Source organism: Apodemus sylvaticus, chromosome 8 (assembly GCF_947179515.1).
Source record: "Apodemus sylvaticus chromosome 8, mApoSyl1.1, whole genome shotgun sequence".
NCBI lineage: Eukaryota > Metazoa > Chordata > Mammalia > Rodentia > Muridae > Apodemus > Apodemus sylvaticus.
In genome coordinates, this window is record NC_067479.1 from 61,409,712 (window position 1) to 61,423,604 (window position 13,893).

At 49.5% G+C, this 13,893-nt stretch overlaps 1 protein-coding gene across 3 annotated transcripts in view; it reads left to right on the top strand.

Annotated features, from left to right (window-relative positions):
- The first annotated feature begins 6,091 nt into the window (after positions 1-6,091).
- The window catches only part of Scara3 (scavenger receptor class A member 3), a 35,108-nt gene continuing 27,306 nt past the window's right edge, over positions 6,092-13,893 (top strand). For all 3 annotated transcript variants that reach the window (XM_052191158.1, XM_052191156.1, XM_052191157.1), the window contains exon 1: positions 6,092-6,371. Coding sequence is in view for 1 of the 3 variants with exons in the window: in XM_052191156.1 (XP_052047116.1) it covers positions 6,365-6,371 (7 nt within the window). In the remaining 2 variants the exon portion in view is untranslated. The remainder of the gene's footprint in view (positions 6,372-13,893) is intronic.

Here is a 13,893-nt window from a genome sequence, read left to right on the forward strand (position 1 = left end):
CTGAAGAGATTGCTGGGCAGTTAACAGCAAGCACTTAGTGCTCTTGCAGAGGACCTAAGTTCAGTCTCTAGCACTCAGGATGGCTCACAGCTGTAACTCCAGATCCAGGTGATCCAATGGGTGGCACCGCACATATGTGGTACATGTGCATAAGTGCAGACAAACACTCCACACATAAAATAAATATATATGTAAAAATCATATGCAACTTGTTCTTGTCCACCTACCATCCTGTCATAGACACCTCTCTGAGCCAAAGCATAGGAAGACCTAGCCCATACTTCTGGAAGGCTGCGTAGCACCCATGGTAAACCTCAATATATTTTTTTCAGTCATTCTCTTAATCCAACTTTGTCTGTCTGAGCCAATAGTTCTCCACCTTTCCGATGCTCCGACCATTTAATACAGTTCCTCATGTCATGGTGACCCCCCCAACCACAAAATTATTTTCATTGCTAATTCATAACTGTAATTTTGTGACCATTACGATCATAATGTAAACATCTGATATGCAGTATATCCAATATGTGACCCCCTCAAAAGGATCATGACCCACAGGTTGAAAACATCTAAGTGATGTCAAAAATCATGACCTTCTATGTATCTCTGAATTTCTTGATGCCCTCGTTGCATCCAGTAAGGTGAGGATACTGACAGATAAAACAGAGAACTCATTCTTTCTTTTGTTTTCTTTTTTAATCTCCATGTGTGAAGTGTGTGCATGCATTCACACTCGTGTGCAGGCGTGTCATTTGTGGGCCATGGCACACGAGTGGAGGGTGGAGAACAAACAACCTTGGGTGTCAGTCCTCACCAATGACCTCATTTGAGGCTAGAGCTCTGGTTCCCTGCTGTACACAACAGGGCATCCACTCCTGTCTCTTCAGATGGGCATGACCACACCCAGATGTGGGTCCTGGACATTCCATCTCTGGCCCTTGTGCTTGGACAACAAGTACTTTACCATTGGAGAGGGCTCGTTCCTGAGGCACAAGGATTTCTGTAACTTTAGCTTCTCTAAGAATGCCCCTTCCCACATGGCACGAGAGACAATGTCCTTTGATGTGCCAATTTGGTGAGCTGAAAACTAACATCATCTACCAAGGGTAGTGGTGCCTGGTAGTATCATGAGTTTGAGGCCAGCCTGGACTACACAGTGAGGTCAGGCCAGCCTGGGCTACACAGCAAGGTCAGGTCAGCCTGGGCTTTTGAATGAGGCCTTGCCTCATGAAACAGCAACAAAAACAAAAAACAAAAAACAGAGAGAAAGACAGAGACACAGATAAAGTCACAGAGAGACAGAGACATGCACAGAGAGACAGAGACAGAGAGATACAGACAGACAAACACAGAGACAGAGAAACAGAGGCTAATAGAGATAGAGACACAGAGACAGAGAGACAGAGACAGAAACACAGAGACAGACAGACAGAAACAGGTAGACAAAGAAGCAGGCATTTTCTGTTTCTTGGCCGTCCATTTATTTGAACAACTTAGTTGTGTTTTTCTATCAATTTTAAGAGTTTTTGAATAAACAAAGAAAGTAATCTTTTGTGTTTTTAATTTTATTTCTTTTAAAAATTATTATTATTATTATTATTATTATTATTATGTGGGTTTTTTTTTTTTTGAGACAGGGTTTCTCTGTGTAGCCCTGGCTGTCCTGCGACTCACTCTGTAGACCAGGCTGGTCTTGAACTCAGAAATCTGCCTGTCTCTGCCTCCCAAGTGCTGGGATTAAAGGCATGTGCCACCACTGCCTGGCTTAAAAATTATTTTTAATCTTTATTTATTTGTCTTACATGTTTGAGCGTGTGTCATGTACCTACAGAGGTGGAGGAGGGTGTCAGGGGCCCTGGAACTGGATTTCTGGGAGGTCGTCACCTGCTTGACATGAGTTCTGCAACCCAAACATGAATCAGGAAGAGCAGCGAGTGCTTTTAGCCCCTGAGCCAGCCCCCTTTTCCAGCAAACTGTCATTTATTTGTTTTTTCCGTTGACTGTGGAGGCTTTCTCAAATTTTAATGCAAGTAAGTGTGTTTATCTTTTCTTTAGTCTCTGGGTTTTCTGTCTTGTTTGAGAATTTCTTCCTTCCACTCAAAGCTATTCTCCTCATTTTCATTCAGCTTCTACGGTGCTATGTTTGCATTTCTATATGTCTAACCAAAATGAAATATTTTAATCTGACTCCGTGTATGAGTGTGTGTGCGGTGGGAGTGGGGTGGGGATGAGGGAGTAGTCTAGCTTTATCTACTCTAGACTAGTAACCTGATATGTAACATTATTATCAGAGAAACTCTTGTAGTTGTCACTTTTCCATTTGCTGTGGTAAAATACTCTGACAAAAGCAACTTAATGGAGAAAGGGCTTGCTTTGCTCACAGCTTGAGGGTATAGTCTACTGTGTGGCGAAGTCACAGCAACAGCAGCTTACAGCAAGTTACATCCCCAGTCATGCAGAGGAGAGCTAAAGGCTAGTGCTCCGGCTCACTTGCTTTTTTATTTAACATAATATTCGTATTGCTTTTTGAGAATTGTACATCATGTACCCCAATGGGACTCACCTCCCTGTCCTTCCATATCTGCCCTGTACACACAGAGAAGAGGAAGAGGAGGGAGAGGAAGAGGGGGGAGGGAAACGAAGTCAATTTTGAGTTGTCCATAAACTCACTAAAGCAGCCGGGCAGTGGTGGCACACGCCTTTAATCCCAGCACTTGGGAGGCAGAGGCAGGCAGATTTCTGAGTTGGAGGCCAGCCTGGTCACAGAGTCTTCCAGGACAGCCAGGGCTACACAGAGAAACCCTGTCTCAAAAACAAAACAAAACAACAACAAAAAAAACCCCAACAACAACAACAACAAAAAACAAAAACAAAAAACCTCACTAAAGTATTGTCAAACTCCTAGTGGCCAGCCTTTCCAGAGAAGCTGAGTCCTTCTCCGCCTACATCCTCCCCATTCCCGGTTTTTTGTTTGTTTGTTGTTAGTTTGATTTTTTTTTTTTAATTCTCCTTGTCGGTTTCCTCTCTAGGCTATTAATCTGGGGAGGTAGGGGTTGTCACAGAAGTCTTTTTGGTTCCTTTTCCTCAACTGTGTGTCTGCAGTCATGGATAGCTTCCTTGCCCTTTAGTCAGTGGGAGCACAGACGCCAGGCTGCCACACGGCTTCCACGTGGCTTCCACGTGGCTTCCCACGCGGCTGCCACGCGGCTTCCCATGACAGCAGGGACCATGACCATCCACTTGTCTGCAGAATGAGCCTGACCTGACCTGGTCTCTGCCTGGTCTCTGGTGTGTGTGTGTGTGTGTGTGTGTGTGTGTGTGTGTGTGTGTCTGCGCCCACAGCCATCCTCAGCCTCCCACAGCTAGGATGACAATGGTACCAAACAGCCCCGCCCCCAGCTGCTGCCTCTACTCTTATCTCTGAGTTTTCCACACCTCCAATGACCTTGAAGCCTCATCTTTGGTGGGAGGAGTTCCAGCTGATCCGGGAGCACCCCTTTCATTATGAGTAGAAAGTGCCTGAACTCACGGCTGAAAGTGCTCGCCCAAAGGCTGGTGTGGACTCCGGTAGCCCCCGTGCTCCCTACTGCTTTGTGGCAAGGCTCCGCTCCTGCCAGGTCTCTTCTCCTTCTCACTCTCAACCACACAGATCGTCAGCTCCTGTTCTCTGCTAACTCCTCCTCATCACTCCACAGAGCCGAGTTCTTCTCCCCAGAGTCCTTTTGGAGCGAGGACTATCTTCTGCATCCTCAGGGCTGGTCCTCCTCCTTCTGCGTTCATCCAGGGTCCATCTGCAACCGGAAGCACCAGCTCTCATGGGTGATGATTGCTGTCCCCGTGTGCGCAGAACAATATCCAGGATGTAAATATCCTCAGACCCAGAAAGGCCCCGGGAGACGTTCCCTGCTCCCTCATGCAAGGGTGATGCCATCTGCCCACCAGCTACAGAAAGCATGGATAAAATGAAGGGCTCCTTTTTAAAACTCATTCTGTCTACAAATATCTAAGCACTTTCCACTGTACTTTAACAAGCATTGGATTTAGCCTGCCCAGGTTCAAATCCCACCATTCCCACCTTATTAGCAAGCTAACTATACCATAGTAAAGCCTTTCCATGGAGACAATGGTGGTGTTTACTTCACAGGATTGCTAAGAGAGTGTGTGGTCAGTCTTGTCACAATCTTGTCACTGGACAGGACCTAGAATCATCAAGGAGTCAGACTTCTGTGGGTGTCTGTGAGGGTGCTTCCTGAGAGGCTTAATTGAGGCCAGAAGAACCACCCCAAATGTGGGTGGCACCATCCCAGGGCCTGGGATCCTGGATGGAACAGAAAGGGAAGGAGAGAAACTGAGCTCCTTCCTGAAGGAGGAAGCCGCCAGCTTCCGGCTCTCCCTGCTTCTTGAGTAGGCACAGTGCTTACATGTGATGTGATGCTTCCAATGACCAGACGCCTCACCTTGCAGTGGCCACAGCGGGAGAAGCCACAGCTCTTTACCCCTCTGTGGTGAACTGTGCTCAACCCAGGAGCCCAAACAAACCCCTTTTTCCTTAAGCTGTTTTATCCCTATCTCATCACAGTACCCAGGGAAGTAACTAATACAGAGGGTCAAACAAGTTAATAGCCGGGTAACCACCGAGATGGTTTCTTTGGATGGGTAGGAATGTCTACTTGGTGCCTCCAAAGAAGCGCCCCCATACAGGTTATGATTCTCAGAAACCCAGACTTAGTGCCTGGCCTCCCTCCTTCCAGCAAGTGTGCTTCTAACATAGTTGGGGCACACGTTTCTCAAACTGTGAACTTCCCAGGGCAAGGGCAAGCAGACTACAGGTGACAGAGCCTTGCTCACTGGTCTGCTGAGTGAATAGCAGTCTCTCCTTACACACACACACACACACACACACACACCAGCGCTTTATTCCAGCCTTAACTGAGGAAGACATTCAGGGGCAGAGTGGGCAGCAGGGCTGTTAGCAATCAGAGTGTTACAGGGGTGGGTGTGAGTCCTGAGGCAGTAAAGACAGCAACAGGACATATGTTAGAAATAAAGCTTATTTAAACAAACAAAAAAAAAAGTGGGAGGAAAGCTCCCACTACCCACCCACCTCCCCCCACCAAGAATGATAGTGAGGTAGCAAGCTGAGGGAAAACCCCCAAAAGTGTTGGCCTGGGAGGCCATTCACATAATACAATTTCTTCCTGTGTCAGGGATGCCCAGGGGACAAGGAGGGAAGGGTGGGGGATGGGCATACAGGGGGTGTGTGTGAGGAATGGGGGGTGGGTTCCAGCTCTCTTCCACCGTTTGGCTTCTTTAGTGTTAGTCTTGATGTTAGCATCTTCGGTCTCCATTCTTCAGCCAGGAGACCGGGCTGAGCTGTCCTCCCTCTGGAGTTCCTGCTCTTTGCCGTCAGACTGTCCACCACATCTCTGTGCTGTTGCTTAATTGCTGGCTTTCTGGCCCTTACTGACAAGTGTTCCTCACCTTCTCCCACAACTTGGGGCAGGATCTGGAAGCTGGGAGGTGACCGGAGAATGTGGGGTTAACCTATGCTCACTGAATGCAAAATGGCACACCAAGAGGTTTTTATGACAGGAGTCAACTTCAAGTCTTAGGTGGCTTTCCCTCTAGTGTCTTTTACACCAGTGACCCAGCCACATGTAGTAGGATTTGGGGGTGCTCAGGGCCCAGTTCTCCCTTGCAGACAAGAAATTCAACGGTACTGAACTTGGCAGTGGCCGAACTATAGCAAGCAAGGAGTGTCGACTAGAGTTGACCAGGTTAAGAGGAGGCTTGCTGTGCAGAGGTGTACGGATGTGGAGTGCAGACTAGAGCAAACCCAACAGTTGGCAGAAGGCCGATGCCCAAGAATTCCTGCTTTATAGATGGGCAAGGGAACTATGCAGGACTCAAATCCAGGGTCCCGGTCCCTGCCCACCACTCGGTCCCCCTGGAGTGGCAAACCGCTCACCCATCTTTGTGCACCAGGGGCACAAAGGGCTACGGAGCGGCAGTTTTGAAAATATCAAGGAAGTTGATCTGGGCCGGGGCCCAAGCGGTGACGACGAGGGAGGGCGGGAGGCGGAGGGAGGGATGCGCGCGAGGCCAGAACTGCGGGCGCGGGGCAGCACAGCTCGCCCGGCTCCGGCGGGCAGCGTGGCGTCCCCAGCCTGCGACCCCAGGGATCCTCCTCTTGCTAAGCCGCCTAAGCAGCGGCACAGCGCCGCATGTGTCCCCACGCAAGCCCCAGACCCGCGGGCCGCACCTAGGGGCGGCAGTCGGTGCCTGGGGAGGACCCCGACTTCCCGCTCCATCCAAGGCTACTCGAGCGCCGCGGGGCCCTGCAGAGGCCGGCGCAGAAGGGACCATGAAAGGTAAGCAGACTCCCTGGGAGCATAGAAAACATCCATCCTTCCTCCCAAGACACGGCCCGGGCCGGGACACCCTGGCGCCTGGGCTGCAGGAGGGCTGAAAGTCCCCAGAATAGATATTGCAGGTCAGGGCCCCTGACTTTAAAAAAACAAACAAACAAACAAACAAACAAAAAACAACTATCCCTGAAGAGGTAGTGAGGAAGGATGGGGTGGAGTCTGAAAGGTACAGAAAGAGCCCTAAGTTCAGGAAAAGAGAAGAGAGGAGAGGGAAAGAGAAGAGAGGAAGAGTGAACCATCACACAGGGCCCTTGCAGCGCTGGCCTCACCACCGTTGTTCACCCCTAAAAACAAATGTAAAGTCCAGAGAAGATTCTGATCCGCTTCCCCAGTGAGCACAGAAGGATGCTTGGTGTGGATCGCAGCCGTCTCTGAGTTCCGTCTCAGAGGCTCCTGCAGACCCTACCCAAGTGTAAGCTGCATCTCTTCCACCAACTCCGTTCCCTTCCCCTCAAGGCAACCATACAGTAAGTCAGAGCCCCATGGAGTCCGGAGTCCTTGTGGTCGGAACCCTGTCTGACACTCCCTGACCTCTGATTTGGGGACAGATCTACTGAGCAAGCCCTGAGGGCCAGACAGACTTAGAATGGAAGAGAAAACCCTTCATGATTCCAAGCTGCCCTTCCTGGGTCCTGGAGAGCTCCCTTCCGGGTCATGAGGTGGGGGGTGCTCTCTCTGATTCCTTTGGGAACTCTCCCCTCGAAGCCCAGGGACAATTTTACTACCTCTAACTTCCTAAGGGGACCTTTGGAATGGTGTTCAGGGCTCCAAAGCTATCCTGTGTGGCTGAGAAGGGACAGTTGTGACAGGAGATCAGGCTCCATTTGTCAAGCCTGCTTCAACTGGAGCAGAGGGGGTTTGTGTCTTTGGTAGCCAAGGACTGCGTATTCAAGAAAGAACCCTGCACACACTCTCCGACTTGCTCCATGGGCCGCATGTTCGGTGCTCCGGTGGGACCCACACTTGGTCCCACAATGGTCCCACTGATGGCATTTTGAAACGCATAATGTTTTAAGCAAGGATTCTCCCCCCTCCCTTTCATTTTGCATTGAGTCCCAGGTATTTACTAGCTATGGGCTAGTAGAATGGAACAGCAACCTGTTACCACTCGTTGCCAGCCAAAAGGTCTATAGAGCTCTGGTTCTCAGAAGAGACTGATGCCTTTCTGGTTCCTTCCCTCTGGCCTCTGGTACCATCTGCCCATGCTTTCCAGTGACTCCACAGGACCAAGGTTGACTAGGGTGAGCAGAGCAGTTGTGACCAGCCCTGGGGTGTTGCCCATGAGTCCTTGCTTCTAGCTGCTGCATCCCTGAAGCTCTCTCCTCCTAGCCCTAGCCCTGGGACAGGCTATTTTCTGAGCTACTGAGGACACACAGTATTGTAGTCCACGGGGCCACCGCCTGCCCTGGACCTTGCGCAGATGATGCTAAGATGCTGCACTTTTCAGAGTGCATTGACCCATCCCACTGCAGATAAAATAAAAAGAGGCAAAGGTGGGCCCGAAAGCCTGTGCTGGGGCAGAAAGAGCAAGTGCGGATGAAGATGTCTCAGGAGGTCCCCGGGATAGAACTGAGGCAAGTGTGGCTACTGCCTGCTCACTCCTGCTCCAAGCTTGCTGCCTCCCCCAGACTCCAGGAAAACTTCCCTCTGCAAACCTCAGGGTAGCTCTTTGGAAACCCTCAATGACTTCCTGTGACACCCCAGGGCCTCAAGGGGTGGCAGAGCTGCCAGGAGAGAAAATGATTGACTCCCAGCATGCCCTTCTCCCCAGTAGCCAGAAAGGGCCTCCACCATCTCCTACAGGATGGAAAGAGCAGGGTAGATCAAAACAGCAAATATTTGACTTTTGGGATCTTCAGAGTGAAGCTTTTTCTCACTGGAGTGTGAAAAGCATGGTGCCCCTCAGCCCTGAGGCGGAGGGTGGGGGGACACTTTCCAAAGAGGCCCTTCCCCAAGGGAGGCTGGTTTTTCTCCATCCTCCAAGGCCCCACCAATCTTCCAATTACATCTGCTGGCAAAAAAACACAGTCCCCTGCTCAAAGCAAATAGTGATGTGATGTTTTGTGGAGAGAGGGAGCCATGGTGAGGATAGAATTTAAACCAGAAGACGGGCCTGTTGAGCACCCCAGTGTCAGGTCCCTGCTCTGGCTGCCAAGATGTTTCTGCTGAGGGTGGATGAGGGGCGGTGTGTGTGTGTGTGTGTGTATGTGTGTATGTATTTATGTGTGTGTGTATGTGTGTGTATTTATGTGTGTGTGTATGTGTGTATGTGTGTGTGTGTGTGTCCGTCCCTGCCTGACAGTGGCTGACGGGGCCTCTCAGCTAGCCGTGTCTTTTTATGTAAGCTGGCACCTGGCCTCTCTCTAACACATAAGCCTAGAAGCTAGCAGCTGCCACCAGTCTCTTAGTGACAAGCCCACCTCAGAGTTTCCCACTGACTTGTAAGCCATTAGCAGCCACCTGTGACAGGGCTTGAAAGGAGAGCTCTCCCAGAGCCTCCGGAAGCAGCCTGGCTGGCTGTAAAGGTGAAAACAAGACACCCAATCTGCAACCCACATAAGATCGCCAGTTCTGTTTCTGCCATTTCCATCTCTGGTTCTCCGTGCTCCCCACTAGTGCTCCCTGAGGACGAGGAGCTCTGGGCCCCGGTACCACTTGGCGAGCAGAAGTGATGTGGTGGATGGTGGTGGGAAGCACGTGTTTGGTGTGCATCTCTGTCCCTCCGAGCCAGGCTCCACCACTCCCCAGCTCTAGAGGAGCAAGCCATTCCCCAAAACTCAGGAGAGCAGATCCTGAAACACAGCAAGGGAGAAGCAAGAAAGAAGGCTGCAAAACCTCAGCCTGTGGGGCTGGAGAGACAGCTCAGCGGTTGGGAGTGATGGATGCTCTTCCAGAGCCCTGCCTTTGATTCCTAGCACCCAGGTGGAGACTCACAGCTGTTTGGAACTCCAGTTCCAGGAGATTCGATGTCCTCTTCTGCCCTCTGCATTCACCAGTCACACACATGGTGTGCAGTCCTACATGTGGGCTAAATGAGTAAAACAAAAATACAGTCCTGTGATTGACATTTGATTTTGGCCAAAAGGCTGAGAAATGATCTGCACCCTGGAGGCCACTCCTCGGCTTGCCTTGGAAAAGGTCGCTTATTCGTGAGGCACCAGGCGACGCCCGCCCGCCATCCCCAGAACTCTGGGCTCAGAAAGGAGACTAGGGTCAAAAACAGGGAGCTAACTGCACAACGGTGCAGAGAGCCACCAACTGATCCAGGAGCCGCAGACACCAGCTCCAAACCACACAAATGTCACCCTGCTATCCATCTGGTGTAGCTGTAAGGCCAAATCTCTGAACTAATTTGTGAAAGAGGACAACGCACACTGCTTTACAATGGGCGCTGGTAGAAGCTTGGCAGTTTCCATGGACCCACAGCTGGCCTGGGTGGTAGAACTGGCATCGGGGTGGTCTGATGGGCACTGAACTCTTGCACATACTCCATCTGCATTCAATTATGATATGCCCTTTGTGTGTGTGTTATGTGTGTATATGTGCGTATGTTTGTGTGTGTGCATGTGTGTATGTGTGTGTTGTGTGTGTATATGTGAGTATTGTGTATATGTCCATATATGTGTATATGTGTGTTATGTGTGTCTGTATGTTATGTATGTATGTGTATTATGTGTAAATGTATGTTTGTGTCTGTGTATGTGTATATATGTGTATATATGTGTATGTGTGTTGTGTGTGTATGTGTGTGAACATGTGTATGTGTGTTGTGTGTATGTGTGTGCACATGTGTTGTGTGTGTTGTGTATGTGTGTATGTGTGTATATATGTATATGTATGTGTGCATGTATGTGTGTGTTGTGTGTGCATGTGTATGTGTGTGTTGTATATGTGTGTGCATGCGTATATGTGTGTTATGTGTGCAGGTGTGTTGTGTGTGTATGTGTGAGTATTGTGTGTATATGTGTGTTTGTGTCTGTATATGTATGTATATATATGTGTGTGTGTGTTGTGTGTGTATGTGTGTGTTGCATGTGACTGTGTGTATGTCGTATCTGTGTGATGTGTATATGTGTGTGATGTGTGTGTATGCATGTGTGAATGTGTATATGTCTGTATGTGTGCATCTGTGTGGTGTGTGTGTGTTGTGTGTGTATGCATGTGTGTATGTCTGTATGTGTGCATCTGTGTGATATGTGTATGTGAGGTCATCACAGTATAGCACTGACTGGCCTCACCACTGCACTCCACAGCCTCAGTCCTCCAATCAAATGTCTGGATGATACCTCAGGAAGGTATCAGGGTACGGGGTTTCAGAAGCATTTCTCTCTGTCCATTCCCTGACACTCAAGAGAGCTCGTATTCATTGTATGTGTGTTAGCCTTCAGCACCCACTGGGCTGAGAGCTTTTAAACCAAGAATCACACCATGATATCCTCAGAGCTGAGCCCGAGACACTGATAAAACTGCATGCTTCTATTTAGTGTGTTGACCGGTGTTAGATGCCAGGGTTCTTGGAGAACCTGAGGGGCTTGACAGGGCGCATTTGACCGGTCTCACTAGGCTCTTCCTCTTACAACTTGATCCTGTGTTGGGAAATCTCTACTTTTAGAGGAGAGAGGAACAAGTTATGATGGAACCCAAGGCACGGTTTAGAACACAGGCATGGCGTTGAGAGGGGGAAGCAAGAGGAGGCTGTGAGGAGGCCGGTCTGTGATGTAATAATTTTACTGAGCCCTGTCACAGGCTCTAGGCTTTTATTACCCAACCAGGGATTTGTAGGGCGCATTCTTTACAGCACACTGGTCAATACCATGACCACGTCCATTCAGACTGCAACCCGATCTTGGGGCACAAAACAGCGAGCGCATAGGTCAACCCCAACAGGGCTGCACTGAGGGGAGTGAGAGGAAGGTGCAGAGGCCTCGGTGTGAGAGTGTCAGGAGGAGCAATGAGGCTGGGCCTGAGGAGATGGCCAGCAGTCATGGGAAAACAGGGACAGACAGAAAGGGGAAAGAGCAGGGACAAGGTGTCAGAGGAAGAGTGGGAGACCCTGTCAAAGGTACGAAGAAGGATCCAGAAGACTTGGACATGTACTTAGTCAATTCACAAATTCAAAAACTTCAGAAGGGAGGAGGGAAATACGTCACTTAGGAAATCCAACACCCCAGAGTTGACAGGTAGCCAGACATGCTGGATATATCCTGTAAAATTTTATATGTGCATATTGAGCCTTCCCCCACAAAGATAAAAAAAGATGCTATCCATATTACTCTGTCTTGCACAGTTTTGCTATTTTTACATTGTAAACTTTATTGTTTGGTGGGGTGAGCAGTGCATTTTACCGTCCGCACACCATAGCTCAGGTGGAGAGGATGAAGGACAACTTCAGGTTCCGGAAATTTACCTGGGGATTCTCAGGATTGGCAGCAAGTGCCTTTACCCGCTGAGCCATCTCACCAGCTCTATGCGTAGTTTGTTAAATTAACAAAAGGTGATGGGGTGGGGGTGGGGGTGGGGCTGGGGCTTGTGGTAAAACTTGTGCTTGACATTTGTAAAGCTCTGGATCCAATCTCCAGCATGAAATTATTTTTAAAGAATTTCTTGCCGGGCGGTGGTGGCGCACGCCTGTGATCCCAGCACTCTGGGAGGCAGAGGCAGGTGGATTTCTGAATTCAAGGCCAGCCAGGTCTACAGAGTGAGTTCCAGGACAGCCAGGGCTACACAGAGAAACCCTGTCTCGAAAAAAAACAAATCCAAAAAAAACCAAAAAAATAAAAACAAATAACAACAACAACAAAAAAGAATTTCTTTAAAGGATGCAAAATGGGGGCGGGGTTGGGGACTTAGAGCTCGGGGGTTGAGCGCTTATTTAGAAAAGGCAAGACCCTGGGTTCCATCCTCAGCTCCTGGGTGGGATGTGTGTATGTGTGTGTTGGGGGGGGTAGATAGAGGATGCATTCATTTTCCCCAGGTAATAAACATAAATCTACATTTTTCAATGTTTGTAATGTTCTATAGTATAATTCTACAATCGTTTAATCAAAATCTTATTCAAGGGTATTTGAGGCCATCCCCATTTCTATTCAGGTTTATTACAGCAACCTGCAGTCAACTCTATGGTCACTTTTGCTGGCTGTGTACTTATCCTCTTAGGAAAGTTCCAAGCAGGGACACAGGATCAAAGGGACACATGTTCATTTGCATATGGCTAACTGAAAACTGCTCTAAATACTCGGGGTCCCTCCCCTTCCTCCTCCCCCCACCCCCATCCTGTTCACTTGTGCTTGCTTGAGCGACAGACATGCAGATGTTTTAAGGGAGCCAGTGAAAAACAAAGGAGTCGGTACTCCAGTGAGGTTGGTCTTTTCAGAACTTCTGCTACCTGGGGTGGGGGAAGTCTTCCACAGCCCAGAGTAAGCAGGCTGAGCAGCAACAGCCTCCCTGGGAGAGAGCTATGGTCTCTCCCACCCTGTGCTAAGCTGCTGGGTGGGCTGTGGGTAGAGAGTACAGGATTGGTGTGGTGGAGATTGGGGAAAGCATGGGGACAGGGTGCAAAGAGAGAAGCTGGAGGGCGTTCATGCAGGAGGATGGCAGTCGAGCTCCAGAGAGTGGGCAGGCTGAGACCTGCAGCTTTCAACTAGGAAGCTTCAGCCTCAGTGTCTCCACTCACAGGCACGGCAGAGAGTGAAGGAGCAGCCCAGCCCAGCGCTGCTTTGTTCAGAACATCATTCCCTAACACAGAGCACCTCTGAGTCCCCACTCCATAGGAATCCTCAATGCATGTTTCTCCAGATTGACCGGAAGTTCTGAGGTCAAGTCAGTCTGAGAAACACAAAATTAAACATTCGTTTAAATGCCGTTCCTTTTCCCTCAAGACTTTTTGAAATATTTGCTAAGAGCCTTTTTCCCCTCACAAAGGATGTTTTGGAACCATGTTCTGTGGACACACTTTGTAAAAAGGATTTCTTGGAAGTTGGAAATTAGTCCTGTGGGTGATGGGGGTGGGAGGGTGGGATGTGGTAATGGATGACAGCTGCGACTGAGTTTGGGAAAATAACACTACCCAGAGTGGCTGCCACCCTTAGTCTACGTCGGAGTGTGCCTCGTGCTAGTCACCTCATCCTGGCCACATTCACAGTATCCCTGGCACCCAGAGGGCACCGCCACTGTGGTACACATAAGACAAGGAGGCTCTGAGAGGGACAGTGTCACAGGAAAGGCAGCAGGGACCTTGAGAAGTGAGAAATGGTAGCGTTTCATAGACCAGAGAGGCAACAAGAAACATGCAGACTGCTGGCTCCCATTTCTCCAATCCCCCTAAATTCTTGGGACTCCGGGGAGTAGAGGGGGAGCTGTTTGTACTTACTAGACAAGCGCTGTAGGGGCAACAGGAAAGGCTGTAGTGTGTCCCTCAAATAGAAGTGACGGCACCCACTGAGGAGCTGCTTAGAAATGGGGTAAC